The sequence below is a fragment of the Lethenteron reissneri genome, chromosome 68 (genome assembly GCF_015708825.2).
Source record: "Lethenteron reissneri isolate LAM-NWPU_2019-01 chromosome 68, ASM1570882v1, whole genome shotgun sequence".
NCBI lineage: Eukaryota > Metazoa > Chordata > Hyperoartia > Petromyzontiformes > Petromyzontidae > Lethenteron > Lethenteron reissneri.
Window position 1 is genome coordinate 7,246,618 of NC_083846.1, and position 15,634 is coordinate 7,262,251.

At 52.9% G+C, this 15,634-nt stretch overlaps 1 protein-coding gene across 5 annotated transcripts in view; it reads right to left on the minus strand.

The window, feature by feature from the left end:
* Nucleotides 1-9,924: 9,924 nt before the first annotated feature.
* Nucleotides 9,925-15,634, minus strand: part of NADSYN1 (NAD synthetase 1) — an 80,765-nt gene continuing 75,055 nt past the window's right edge. For 2 of the 5 annotated variants that reach the window (XM_061578910.1, XM_061578909.1), the window contains one exon: nt 9,925-15,294. In XM_061578910.1, coding sequence (XP_061434894.1) covers nt 15,253-15,294 — 42 coding nt within the window. In that variant the 3' untranslated portion in view covers nt 9,925-15,252. The remainder of the gene's footprint in view (nt 15,295-15,634) is intronic. The other 3 variants (XR_009757245.1, XR_009757244.1, XR_009757243.1) reach the window with 3 other exon arrangements.

Sequence of the window (15,634 nt, forward strand, 5' to 3'; positions counted from 1 at the left end):
TAAATGGACCCAGTTTATTCCACCACCTGTACGGTGTAATGACGCCAGAATGTGTGTTGTCGTCTGCTCTCTACCTGCTGTGTTTGTGCCCGCACCTCCGATGGTTGAGTGCTGTATTTGTCTGTGTATGGGTGATATGTTTACCTGTCTTGTACTCTTCACACCTATGGGGCTGTCCATAAATGACGTCACGCACCTAGGGGGGGGGGTCAGACATTTGTGACGATGTGTGACGAGGGGAAGGGGGTTTGAGAAATGTGACGTCACATCAAAATGCGCAACTTTAAATATAGACAACACGTTCTACTTAATTAGACTTTTTAATAAATGTTTTCTCCTACAACATCAGAGTGCAGCGCCACATTAAATACGCACTACAATGACAAGAGTTTAAAGCGATGTGATGCATGTTTTATTTTCAAAATGGAAATATGGTTTTCGGGGGGGGGGGCAGAGCTTTGTGACAAAGCAAGCTGTTGCTGTTCAGCCGTCGGTGGTTGATGGCGTTGTGATCACCAACATCGAGCACATCGCTCTGGGGCTGTATCTTGCCATCTTGCGAACTAATTGTGAAGGGGAGCATTCTGTTTCGAAGCTAAAACTGATAAAGAAAAACTGTCTCCGATCAACCACAGGACAGCAACAACAACACCGCCCTGTCGTCCCTTGCACGACTCTCGATTGAGAATGAGATTGTGCCAAAATCACCATTTTAATATTTTCTTTGCTAATTTTGCAATGAAAAAATTTCGAAAAGTTTATCTCCGATGTAAAAATTCTCTCACCGTATGAAAAAACGGATTGACATTGACAAGACTCTTTGTATATATGTAAAGTAGTAACTCGGCAGGAGACGACTTCACGGGTAGCACACTCTTTATTTTCACCAACTTGTAGTTACACGGATGACTAACACCCTACTTCGTTACACGGGTGACTAACACCCCACTTAGCTACTCGGGTGACTAACACCCACTTAGCTACACGGGTGACTAACACCCACTCAGCTACACGGGTGACTAACACCCACTCAGCTACACGGGTGACCAACACCCACTCAGCTACACGGGTGACCAACACCCACTCAGCTACACGGGTGACCAACACCCACTCAGCTACACGGGTGACCAACACCCTCCTTAGCTACTCGGGTGACTAACACCCACTCAGCTATACTGACACGGGCTCTCACGCCCCGTAGCCTTCCGGGACACACCCAGCCGGGGTGCCCGTCTCGGCTCTGGGTACCACCGTCCCGACCCACACGGGCGTCGGACTGCGGTCCCCCAGTCTCGGCTCCGAGCCGCACAGGGCCCCGGTCCTCACAAGGACGGCGGGACTAGGGGTCTCGGGCCACTACCTCCTCCACCCCGTCTTCGGTCTTCAACTGGTTAACACTGACCACGAGTGCTCTCGCGCGTCTCCCTTTATACCCCTCCTGCGGACGTCGCTGAGAGAGAGCACCCACTTATCTGACCAATCACTGCGCACTCGCTACGATCCTCTTTTCCCAGCTTGTGTCAGCGCGCCTTACCACCGGCGCGCGCGTCCATACCACGCCCACATCGCGTGCCCAACCCCGCGCCCCGTGATCCATCACTGTCGGCGCACGTCAATACCACCACTACATCACCCCCTACCACATAGCTCGCAGCCGACCCGGCTGCTAATAAAATATACAACACCCCTTCACCCCTATGTGTGCCCCGTAACATAACAACAAAACCCTAACAACACAACATGAACACCGCAATCCGCAAAACCCAGCAACCGCCACGCCCACAACAAGAACAATATGCGCAATCCGGCGAGTGGCAACGATAACGTGTATGCGGAAAGAGTAACAATAAAAATAAAAAAAATATTTTTCATTTTCTCTTCTTTTCTCTTCGACTCGTGCAGCGTCCCAATGTGTCCGAGCGTCCCTTGAACGGGACATTACCCTGGCAGAGGGGGACCCCGGCAGCGAGGTCGGGCTTTAAACAAAAAAGGAAATTTTTTTTTTTCTTTTTTTTTTTCTATTCATGAAAAGTGTTGCGTCCTAGCCCGAGTCCGCCTTGCCGGTCCGTCGTACGGCACCAGACGCAGTTGGCCATCCGGTGGCGCCGGCAGTTCAGGAAGGCATGGGCCAGGCATCGGGGCTACGCGCGAGCCGCGGGGTTCCGGTTCCCGACGGTCAACAGCCGTCAGGTCCGAGACACCTGGGGGTGGGTCAGGTGGAGACACGTGAGGATCAGCCTGCGACACATCCCTCCCCGAGTCGACGGTCACATCACACGCTCGGTCGTCACGGCACAACCCGGGGTCACGCGGCGCCGCGTAGGGTTTCAGTCGGGAGGGGTGCACGTACCAACGGCGTTTTCCCCATTTAATCTGTATACTCTGGGGTCGTGCAACCCGCACAATTTCCACCGGTCCCCTCTATGGTCTCAACAGTTTGGGGGACGTAGCCAACGGTGCGTGTGGACAATGCAGCCAGGCCTTATCGCCCGGTTCCCAATCGTGCGTATGCACCTTCCGTCCATGCAATCGCTCGTTCACGATCTGCCGAGACCGCGAATTCAATCTCGCAGCCTCTCGCGCTTCAGCCAATCTGGCGATATTAAACTTGATATGGTCTGCCAATTTAGATTTTGCACGTGGCTGGGAAATCCCCAGTTGGACGTCCATGGCCGGATCAGCCTCCCGCCCATACATCAGAAAAAATGGAGAAAACCCCGTCGCCGCATGAGGGGCCATTCGATAGGCCGCAAGTACCCCCGGTACCTGTAAGTCCCAATCCACCTGGTCGTCGCATACCTGTTGGCACAGCATAGACGTAATCGTCCTGTTCAGACGTTCAACCATACCGTCAGTCTGCGGGTGGTACGGGGAGGTACGTACTTTCTTTGTACCCAACAGGTCGCACACCTCGCGCAACAAAATGCTCGAAAATTTTTTTCCTTGATCCGTCAGCAAGCGTTCGGGGGCGCCTTTGTCCAAAACATAACCTTGGACAAAGGCGTCCGCCACTGCCGCAGCCGACTGGTTGGCGAGTGGCCATGCCATGGGCCAGCGGGTGAAGTACTCTACGCCAACCAGCAGGAACTTATTTCCCCGAGGTGTAACGGGAAAGGGCCCCAAGATGTCTAGCGCGACCAATTCGTTCGTGCGCGAAACCTGAATGGATTGCAGCGGTGGATTAGCCGCTATTGGTGGTGGTTTTCTTTGGGCGCACCCTACACATCCCTTAAGAATGTTCGCCACGTCGTTGCCCATCCCCGGCCAATAGTAGTCTCGCTGAATGAGGGCGAGCGTTTTGTGAAACCCCAGGTGCATGAGTCGTTCATGGGCAGCCAGGACTACCCTACCCCGCATAGCAAACGGCACCACGAGCACGTGACGCCGGGACATGTTGTCCCACCTCATCAAAAGGCCCTGTCTGCACACCCAGGAACCGACCCGCGTTTCCCCTCCCTCGGGATCGTCAACCTTCCGACGTAGCGTGAGTAGGGAGCTGTCGGACATTTGCAGACGGCCCCACTCGATGAGAGGCAACGCTAACAGCGAGTCCCTCCCCGTGGAAGCGTCGACCCCCGTAGTATCCGTGGCGGCGAGCACAACTTCCGCGGGGACAGCGACAGAGGGTTTACACCGCGCCGATCCTAACAGACATGTGCATTCCGTACGCGGCGGCAACCGCGACAATGCATCCGCATTCGAGTGGCGCAACCCCTTGCGGTAAATCGTCGTGAATTGGTAGTGCTGAAGGACCTCCAACCATCGGGACAATTGGCCGGATGGTTGCGCCACCCGCATAGCGTATTGGAGAGCCGCATGGTCCGTGCGAACCGTAAAATGACGGCCATACAGATACGGCCTGAATTGCTGTATAAAAAACACAATCGCCAGCAATTCACGACGTGTCACGCAGTAGCGTTGTTCCGCGGGGGGCAGAACCCTGCTACCGTAGGCGACCACCCGTTCGACCCCCCCGACCACCTGTGAGAGCACTCCCCCGATACCCGTGTTACTGGCATCCGTGTCGAGCACAAACGGTTGCGTGAAATCGGGGTAACACAAGGGGGGAGCCTGCACCAAGGCGTCACGAAGGGAGCAGAACGCGGCCTCCTCTTCCGACCCCCAGTGAAACCGCACCCCTTTAGCCGTCAAAGCGTGCAGGGGCCTGGCTATGGTGGCAAACTGCTTGACAAAACGACGGTAATAGGAGGCGAATCCTATGAAACTGCGGACTTCAGTGACAGAGGTCGGCGTTGGCCATGAGCTGACGCATTTCGTCTTAGCAGGGTCTGTCGAGATCCCTGAACGGCTAACGATATGGCCCAAGTACCTGACCGATGGCCCAAGTACCTGACCGATTCCCGAAGCAGAAAACATTTAGCCGGTTTAAATTTAAGCTTAGCGGAACGCATCCTGAGAAACACCGCTCTCAGTCGCTGGAGGTGCTCCTCAAAAGTCCGGCTGAAAACGATGATATCATCGAGGTAAATCAAACAGGTGTCCCATTGGAGGCCTGACAAAACCAATTCCATGAGCCTCTGGAACGTGGCAGGAGCGGAATGTAAACCCATGGGTAATCGGTTGAATTCAAATAGGCCTCCCGGTGTCCGGAAAGCGGTTTTTGGTTTAGATTCGTCATCGAGGGGTAATTGCCAAAATCCCGAAAGCAAATCGAGCGTCGAAAAAAACTGTGCTCCCGCCAAGGCATCCAGAGACTCATCCATCCTGGGGAGCGGATATGCATCCGCCATAGAGATTTTGTTTAGGCGGCGGAAATCGACACAGAACCGCAAGGACCCATCCTGTTTTTTAACCAAGACGATAGGAGCACCCCACGGACTGGAAGAGGGCGCAATGATGTCGGCCGCCAACATGTCATTAACTGCCGACTGCACATGCTCCTTCTCGGCTGGACTGAGCCGGAAGGGATTCTGTCGAATAGGGGCCGCGTCCCCAGTAGCTATGTGGTGGCGCAACAGGTCTGTGCAGCCAATATCATACTTGTGCCTGCTAAACACGTCAGCGAACTCGAGTAGCAAGCCCCTCAATGCACCCAACTGCACACTGGACAAGGTACTGGACCCGGCACACAACGAGTCCAACCACTCCGTCCCCTCCTCACTTCGGGGATGCGTATCGGCACTCGAATCGGCGTGAGCAACGAGCTGTTCCTCAACGGGTAGCGGCGCGGCGTGAGCCAGCACCGTTCCCTGCGTAATCACGGCCGGCCGCGACCCCGTATTCAGGACCACAACGAACGGCTCACTGTCCCCTCTCACCATGGTCTGGGCCACCGCTAAGTCGAGGTCCCCTTTAGCCCTGTTAGACGGCCCCAACAGAACTCCCTGTGCCCCCTCATCCGCCCCAAGGGGTTTTCTCAACCGAAGGGGTACCAACATTTGCGATCCCGGGGGCACCCGTACAGTCCGGGTTGCCAGCGCCTGCACCGTCGCACAAGCCGTGCGTATCTTATTTGGACTCTTCAAAAACTCAACCCGCCGTCCCGACGGAAGCTCAATGCAGGCCTGGTCTATGAGAATTTTGATGGGCATTTTAGACAGAAAGTCCGTGCCTAGTAAACAAGGAACGGCCAACGATGATGATACAAAAATAGGACCCGCCAATTTAATGTCGCCAATACAAATATTCGCCCGAATCTGGCCGATGATTCCCAAAGATCCCCCGTTCGCCGCGTAAAATGGTACGTCCACCGGCAGAAGGGGTCGACATTGGACGGGAAGAATATTATAAATAAGGTCCGAAATGATAGTGGCCGACGCACCCGTGTCCACGAGCACCCGGACCTCAACCCCGTCAATGTACCCCGTTACCACGGACGACCCGGCCGACGCAGCCACTATCCTGTGGGCCAATTCGGACCACTCGACTGCCTTCGGGCCGTACGCGGACCCCTCTCGCCGAACCGAACCCCCGGTGCCCATACACGGTCCCCCCACCGCTAAGCGGCGACCCGAACGTGCCGTGCGTGTGGACCGAACGTGTGAGGTGCCGCGACTTGCCGGGTTCAGCTGGGATGTCTTGAGGCCCTGGTCGTCGTCCGGACGTGGTCCCGCGGTGCGTTGACGCGGGGCCCGGCACCCGGACGCGACGTGGCCCCGAAGGCCGCAGTTGTAGCAGACGACGAGGGACGTCGCAGGTTTCGGTTGCTCCAGCTTGCGGGAGGAGCGTGTGGGCGAACGACCTCCCGTTCTCCACTCCCCTGGCCTTGAACCAGCGAAGGCCTCCTCCCGAGGCACAGCAGGCTGAGGTCCGATGATCGTGGCGGCCGGTGCCCCGTTCTCCACCGATGCGCAGACGACCGTCGGCTTCCGCTTTAGGACCTCGTAAGCGTGAATACTCGTGGCAATCCCCAGGGAGCAGATGTCCATTTCGTCCGCCGTATTAATGGGAACCCCCAATCCGTGAGCCAGCGCCAGCAGCTGCTCCGTCACCATGGCGTCCTTCCCCTCCTTGTCCATGCGGGGAAAAGCTGAGTCCGCCAGGGCGAGCAGCGCCGTGCGATAGGCGAGCGTTGTTTCTCCAACCACCTTCCGCCGATCGTAGAACTGGTGGCGACAGGTCGAGGGCGGCCCGAACACCTTGGCCATCAGGTGTAGCGCGGCCTGGAGCGTTGAGCGGGACGACCTCGGGGCAGACGTGAAGGCCGCAAGCGCGTCGTCGTCGAGCATCGCTGGCAGCGCGCGCAGGGCAGTGGTGTCGGACCACCCCGACATTTCTTGATGCGCGATGAACCGTCGCTGGAAGGCTCCCCAGTCGCCCCCGTCCGCCTTGAACACCGACAGCGCGGGCAATCGTTGCTGTAGAACTCGATCGTCGTCGTGGTCGTTGAAACGATTTTCCCCCGCTCCGCTGTGGTTGTAGAAAATGTCGGCTCCCTCTGCAGGCGCAAAATGGAGAGCTCCGGCGCTCGCCGATGACGCGGGCTGCGCTGTGTGGAGATCTCTGGCCACGTGGTGTCCGCGTTTCCCGCCAACCGGTGGCGGACCCTCAAAAATGGCGCCAACTCCAAAACTTTTGGCGCGAAACGCCTTATGGCGGGAACCCTCCAGCCGCGCCGCCTCCTCCAACCCCGCAGGCGTTCCACCGGCCGCTGGAACGGAGATCTCCGCCAAGATCGCAGCGGCGGCGAGCAGCAACTCCGCCAGGCGGGAGTGTGCGTCCTGCAGGCTGGTGTCGGAGGCAAGCGGAGCATCGGCCATTTCTGAGAAGTGCTGCATCGGCGGCAACTCCTCGTCCTCTCCTCCCGAGGGTGGTGTCACCGGTACGCCGTCGTCTCCCCGGTCTTGCACGTGGGAACGAGAAGTCTTCCTTGTGTCCATTCTCCTTGAAGACAGGTTTACTTCTGACGCCAGTTGTAAAGTAGTAACTCGGCAGGAGACGACTTCACGGGTAGCACACTCTTTATTTTCACCAACTTGTAGTTACACGGATGACTAACACCCTACTTCGTTACACGGGTGACTAACACCCCACTTAGCTACTCGGGTGACTAACACCCACTTAGCTACACGGGTGACTAACACCCACTCAGCTACACGGGTGACTAACACCCACTCAGCTACACGGGTGACCAACACCCACTCAGCTACACGGGTGACCAACACCCACTCAGCTACACGGGTGACCAACACCCACTCAGCTACACGGGTGACCAACACCCTCCTTAGCTACTCGGGTGACTAACACCCACTCAGCTATACTGACACGGGCTCTCACGCCCCGTAGCCTTCCGGGACACACCCAGCCGGGGTGCCCATCTCGGCTCTGGGTACCACCGTCCCGACCCACACGGGCGTCGGACTGCGGTCCCCCAGTCTCGGCTCCGAGCCGCACAGGGCCCCGGTCCTCACAAGGACGGCGGGACTAGGGGTCTCGGGCCACTACCTCCTCCACCCCGTCTTCGGTCTTCAACTGGTTAACACTGACCACGAGTGCTCTCGCGCGTCTCCCTTTATACCCCTCCTGCGGACGTCGCTGAGAGCACCCACTTATCTGACCAATCACTGCGCACTCGCTACGATCCTCTTTTCCCAGCTTGTGTCAGCGCGCCTTACCACCGGCGCGCGCGTCCATACCACGCCCACATCGCGTGCCCAACCCCGCGCCCCGTGATCCATCACTGTCGGCGCACGTCAATACCACCACTACATATACAATATGTTACATATACATATTGAAGAAGATATCTTGGCTAAATTTTTTTTATCATACATGCAAACAAAAACACGGTCACATTTTTCCTCATACAAAAAATAACACGGTCACATTTTTTTTGATAGGCCCTTTAGTTATCGTTCGCCCTAGGCAGAGTTCCTACTGTGGCCTATTGGATAATACGGCCCTGGTGGGTCGGTGAGTGGCTGAATGAGATAGTGGGCGAATGAGTGGGTGAATTAGTTGGTGGGTGAGTGGATGGGTATGACGAGTAGAGGAGTGGATGGAGGCAGCTATGGGCGTGATAGGATTGATTATTTACGTAGTGAATCACTTCTGAGACACAGATAGTCGGAGGCAACACACGTTTATTCTACACCTTTGCACACTGCTCACACACGGGTCAGAACAGCCAGCACGCTGTCTGACCCACGATGCCGGAGACGAAGCATCTTGGGTTCTATTCCACCGACAGACAGCCCTTATCCAGCCTCGGGACTTCCCTTTTATGCCCCCCGGCATGACCTGGCTCTGCCCTCGGCCACGCCCCCTTCTGGAACCCACCAGAAAGTTCTGGGCTATACCTCACGTGTCCCCTCGGTCACCTTTGGCCCCACATCCTTTACCCCGGCCTATCACGAGCTCCACCAGCCGGCCGGGGTGCCACATCCTCATGTCCCCTTCTTGCCAGCAGCCAGCGCCACGCGCCCGTGTGACCCACTCCGTGGCATTGCTCTGCTGGCAGAACGGCTGCCACGACCTGCTCTCCGGCAGGTCGGCCATTACGGCCACATTCCCTCTCTCTGTCAGTAACCAGCGCTACGCGCCGGAGTGACCCATTCTATGTCACTACATCCATACTGCAGTGGCTCTCAACTGGTGGGGTACGCGGATCCCCTGTGGAGACAGTACGTGACAATGTGTCCCAGAGTGTTATGTGAGGTGATTTATAAATGTGTGGGATTATACACGAGTCATTACATACTACACTAAACTGCTATTTTACCAGGTTTTAAACTGGTAGGAACCTCCTGGTTACACCAGTCCACAGGGGATTAGTGTCCGTCCGTCGTGCAGGGAGGGGCTGGATGGGGAGGGTGGGGAGGGGCTGGGTGGGGAGGGTGGGGGGTGGGAGAGGTGGGGCTGGGTGGGGAGGGGCTGGTCACCCGGTGGTGCCCTTATAAAACTCAACGTTTCACCTACTCATGCCGGCTTGTGCCCGCCCTCACAGTCGGCCATATTTGCGGAATACACCACGCCGCAGTTGACCCTGGCCATTGACCGAGCAACCCAACGTTCCTACCAGCTCCCTCCGCAGGAATGTGTTTCCACCAGATTTTTTATTGACACCCATCTCACACACACACACACCCATCTCACACACACACCCATCACACACACCCATCTCACACACACCCATCTCACACACACACCCATCTCACACACACACCCATCACACACACACCCATCACACACACACCATCTCACACAAACCCATCACACACACACCATTTCACACACACCATCTCACACACACACCCATCGCACACACACACACTCATATCACACACATCTCACACACACACCCATCTCACACACACCATCACACACACACCCATCTCTCTCACACACCATCACACACACACACCCATCTCACACACACACCCATCTCACACACACACCCATCTCACACACACACCATCACACACACACACACGGGTGCGGTGTCTCACTCGACACGGCCACGGCTCAAGTGGTACCATTTATTTGTCTTCACTGTTCACAGCGTCGCCCTCAACCCAACTGCTGCAGTCTGGCCCAGGGGCACTCCCTCCCAGAGTGGCAGCTGTCCCCGTGTGGCACAAGGTGTACGCAGCACCAGAAACCCGTAGACTCACAGAGACCCACAGACTCACACAGAGACCCTGCAGACTCCCACAAAGATCCATAGACTCACCACACATAGACCCTGTAGACTCACAGGAGACTCAACAGAGACCTGTAAAAGCATAAACAATCAAGGCTGCGATTTCCTGCTCACATGAGCAGCAATAATGATGCATTGGTGGCCGTCACCTGTTTACAGCCCAGCAGTTAGCAGCGTGAATTCCACATTGCCTTGGCGGGGACAAAGTGGTGTTCATTTGATCGACCCTGGACGAAAGGGATGATGATGATGGGCTGAGTCCAACCTCTCTCCCCCAAGACCGGGAGTTGAACTCACTCCCTTTCCCGCTTGCTGCATGGCCGCTCGCCCTACCATGGAGCCTTCACTCCGGGCGTGTTCTCTCTCTCCGTTGGGGACGAAATTAAAATACTCACTACAATAAGATCCCTGGTCATTAACAAAAGCACACCGTGTGGTGTGGTCGCTCGTCGCGACTGCGTCGTGGCTCGCCCATGGGAAAGCGCCAGGACGGGACAGCCGCCATTCGCCACAAAGTGGCGGTGACATCACCATGGCGCTTGTGCCAGGCTATGTGCACGTTAAAGCCACGTGAAGTGTCGATCGCCCGCTGGCAGGAGGTCACGGGACAGACCCAGGTGCCATGGATCGATTGACTGAGATGAGTGGCCGATGTCCCACCTGTGCCCCCTACTGTGCCAACTTGCTGTGCTTTAGCCACCCGGCGCTCCGCTCGTTGTTAATGAGCGTCGTTCCTTCCTCCGCACTCCGTTGTTGTTGGTGGGCGACTGCCTCCAACTGCCCAGTAGCAGCGTCCTTCACGAGCCTCCTCCACAGAGGCCGATCTTAACACCGCTGGTACCAGTCATCGGCAAATCCACTCAGCTCCACATCCTCTTGTACCACATCACTCCGTCTCCTCTCTAGCCCGTGCCGCACCCGTTTAGGATACGACAGACACACACATGCAGATCCAATTCCCGAAAGAATGTCAATCCACAACAAGTCACAGTTAAAGAATACTCAGGGTGATTCCCTGTCGTTTTTTACAATCGTGTCTTTAAAAATCAGCTATTTAGTACAGCAGGATTTTCCCTGGGAATATAATTGGTTTTGTTTGGGTTAGAATGCGTAAATATAAATGTTGTGTCGTTAAACCTGCCACCACCATCCGACGCAGTCAATCAGCCAATCAGGTTTGTGATGTAAACGAAACGTGGCCAAATAGTTACTGATAACGGCACAATTATAACATTCAGGTTACAGAAACATGAAGCAGACAGAGGGGGTGGCCGCTGTACCAATGTGCGGACAAAGAAGGATACACGACTCCATTGGGCAATGTTAGTCTATGTGCAATGTGAGTCTATGTGCAATGTAAGTCTATGTGCAATGTGAGTCTATGTGCAATGTAAGTCTATGTGCAATGTGAGTCTATGTGCAATGTAAGTCTATGTGCAATGTGAGTCTATGTGCAATGTTAGTCTATGTGCAATGTGAGTCTATGGGCAATGTGAGTCTATGTGTAATGTTAGTCTATGTGCAATGTGAGTCTATGGGCAATGTGAGTCTATGTGCAATGTAAGTCTATGTGTAATGTCAGTCTATGTGCAATGTTAGTCTATGTGTAATGTAAGTCTATGTGCAATGTGAGTCTATGTGCAATGTGAGTCTATGTGCAATGTAAGTCTATGGGCAATGTGAGTCTATGGGCAATGTGAGTCTATGTGTAATGTGAGTCTATGTGCAATGTAAGTCTATGTGCAATGTAAGTCTATGTGCAATGTTAGTCTATGCAAGTATATGTGCAATGTAAGTCTATGTGCAATGTAAGTCTATGTGCAATGTGAGTCTATGTGCAATGTGAGTCTATGTGCAATGTGAGTCTATGGGCAATGTAAGTCTATGTGCAATGTTAGTCTATGTGCAATGTAAGTCTATGTGCAATGTGAGTCTATGTGCAATGTGAGTCTATGTGCAATGTGAGTCTATGTGCAATGTGAGTCTATGTGCAATGTAAGTCTATGTGCAATGTAAGTCTATGTGTAATGTAAGTCTATGCGCAATGTTAGTCTATGTGCAATGTTAGTCTATGTGCAATGTTAGTCTATGTGCAATGTAAGTCTATGGGCAATGTGAGTCTATGTGCAATGTAAGTCTATGTGCAATGTTAGTCTATGTGCAATGTGAGTCTATGTGCAATGTTAGTCTATGTGCAATGTGAGTCTATGTGCAATGTAAGTCTATGTGCAATGTAAGTCTATGTGCAATGTAAGTCTATGTGCAATGTAAGTCTATGGGCAATGTTAGTCTATGTAAGTCTATGTGCAATGTAAGTCTATGTGCAATGTGAGTCTATGTGCAATGTGAGTCTATGTGCAATGTGAGTCTATGTGTAATGTGAGTCTATGTGCAATGTAAGTCTATGGGCAATGTTAGTCTATGTGCAATGTAAGTCTATGGGCAATGTTAGTCTATGTGCAATGTTAGTCTATGTGCAATGTAAGTCTATGTGCAATATTAGTCTATGGGCAATGTGAGTCTTTAGGGGGTGTAAGTCTATGGGCAATGTTAGTCTATGGGCAATGTTAGTCTTTGGGCAATTTTAGTTGACGCTGACTCTTATTTGTACTAATATACAGGAAGACAATTCTGGCTGTTGCCTGATGATGCTGGCGAATTACTGGTGAAACGTCGCGGTACTCGAATAGTATACTACACTACTATGCACTACACTATCATTGTAAATGTTATGGTGGGTTTACTCTCCAACACACAACCGGTTAGTACTGAACTAGTATACTACACTATACACTACTATGCACTACACTATCATTGTAAATGTTGTGGTGGGTTTACTCTCCAACACACAACTGCTTAGTACTGAACTAGTATACTACACAATACACTACACTGCACACGACTATACGCTACACTATAATTGTAAATGTTGTGGTGGGTTTACTCTCCAACACACAACTGGTTAGTGCTGAACTTGTACGGAATTGGCCACGTGTTGTTTACTTGACAAACCTTTACTGATTGGCTGTGTCGGGCGGTTGCGGGTTTAACAACAAATTGCTAATTACGCAATCTAACCCAAACAAACCTCCATTATGGACAGATCCGATTAGGGAAAGAATATAAAGCCACGCAAATCACTGCAAAGAATACGCACAGTGAGTCTGTGTTGCTTTTTAAATCACGTCATAAAACTCACCATTTGCACTGCAAGCATTCCCTTTAACTTAAGATTAAAAAAAACAATTCTGTTGTCCGATTGGATTACTCTTCAATTATTATTACTAGTATCATTCGCTTTCATCATCGTGCTTCATTTTATTGGAATTTGGGTAGTAGTAGTTATTGATATCGCTGCTATTATCGGCTTCCTATTTCACTTAGATTTCATTTGCATTTGTGAGTGTAGCGTTATTTTTACGTTAAAGGTAACGCGTGTTACGTCACCTGGTAACGCGTGTTACGTCACCTAGTTACGTGTTACGTCACCTGGTAACGCGTGTTACGTCACCTGGTTACGTGTTACGTCACCTGGTAACGCGTTACGTCACCTGGTAACGCGTGTTAAATCACCTGGTTACGTGTTACGTCACCTGGTAACGTGTTACGTCACCTGGTAACGTGTTACATCACCTGGTTACGTGTTACGTCACCTGGTTACGTGTTTACGTCACCTGGTTACGCGTGTTACATCACCTGGTTACGTGTTACGTCACCTGGTTACGTGTTACATCACCTGGTTACGTGTGTTACGTCACCTGGTTACGTGTTACGTCACCTGGTTACGTGTTACGTCACCTGGTTACGTGTGTTACGTCACCTGCGCACGCGGTGGGCGCCAATTTGGGCCAATCGGAGCGCTGGCTAAGTGGGGATGAGCGCATCGCCCTCGGCCAATCAGCGACGCCCGTTTGTTTGCGAGCGCGCGGCATTTACACCTCGACTGGCTTAGTTTCACATTCTACCTTTCATGTTTCTTTGGCAGTGGGGCAAAAAAACATCTCGCTCTCTCTTCCTGCAGTTTTTCAACTAACCAAGTGATTGCAATGACCTCCCCACTCCACCCTTCCTAATTTGAATTTGCAAAAAAAAGTGAAAGTGATTAGCCCTAAAACCAATTCAGGAAATTAGTTATTATCATGAAGTTTGGATTCTAACAGTTGAATATGCAATTCCTATTCGATTAACGGTATTTCAGCTTAAAACAGAAGTTTGCGTGGAACGGATTAAAAATGTTACCCGAGGGGCCACTGTACTTCAAAAAGAAAGGCGCTTTGTAAAAGAGACTATTATCATTATTATGTTGAGTGTGCGGGGAGCGGTGGCGCAGAGGCTAGGGCACCGCACAATGGAAACCCGGCGACCCCGGATCACCGGGGCGATGGCCGACATCAGCGATACCTGAACAACGACCTCCACTCCCTCCCTCCAACCCGCACTGACCAGAGTGGTGAAGTATGGCTAAAACAACCCCCGCCATGCGGCCGACACGGCGCGGTGAGGCCTTCATCATCCAGTGACGCGAAAACGGCCATCAAGAAAAACGCTCGGGAGCTAAAACCCGACATGCACCAGGGGTGATCACAGAGCAAATATTAAAACATTATTATTATTCCGCTTGTGTGTGTGTGTGACATAGGGGTGTAACAAGGGTGTGTGTGTTATCGGTGTTTGTCTGATGGGTGTGTGTGTGTGTGAGATGGGTGTGTGTGATAGGTGTGTGAGAGATGGGTGTGTAGGTGTGATGTGTGTGTGAGATGGGTGTGTGTGAGATGGGTGTGTGTGATGGGTGTGTGTGAGATGGGTGTGTAGGTGTGATGTGTGTGTGAGATGGGTGTGTGTGTGTGAGATGGGTGTGTGAGTGATGAGTGTGTGTGAGTGATGGGTGTATGTGTGAGTGATGGGTGTGTGAGTGATGGGTGTGTGTGAGTTATGGGTGTCTGTGAGATGGGTGTGTGTGTGGGAGAACATACAAACTCCACACTCACTCACCCACTCTCTCACGCACTCACTCACATTATCAGTCACTCGCACTCACTCCAGAACAGGGGGAGAACACACAACCTCCGGACAGAAAGTGGCGCCCGAGTTGAGAATCGAACCCGGGCTCTTGTCCTCACTGCGGCCCTGCCCGGTGTGATTGTGTGCATTCAGGGCTCCGTTTTGTTCTGTTCTGCCTCCAACTTCTTCACCTGCAACACACAGACCACGCTGCTCAATGGCTTTGTCACTCATGGTCTCCACAAGGACGCCATGTACGCACGGTGACCTTCTTTCGCACCATACGTAGTCAACCGTGATATGTATGTGCATTTGTTTCCCACCGTACGTTGCCAACCGTGCTATGTGTGTATGATAAACTTCTTTTGCACCGTACGTGGACAACCATGCTGTGCGTATGTTGAACTTCTTTCGCACAGTACGTAGCCAACTATGCTAACCGGAAGTGTGGAAGGACAACAAACTGTGTGTGTGTGTGAGTCTGTGGGTCACTGTGTGAGTGTCTATGGGTCTCTGTGTGAGTCTACGGGT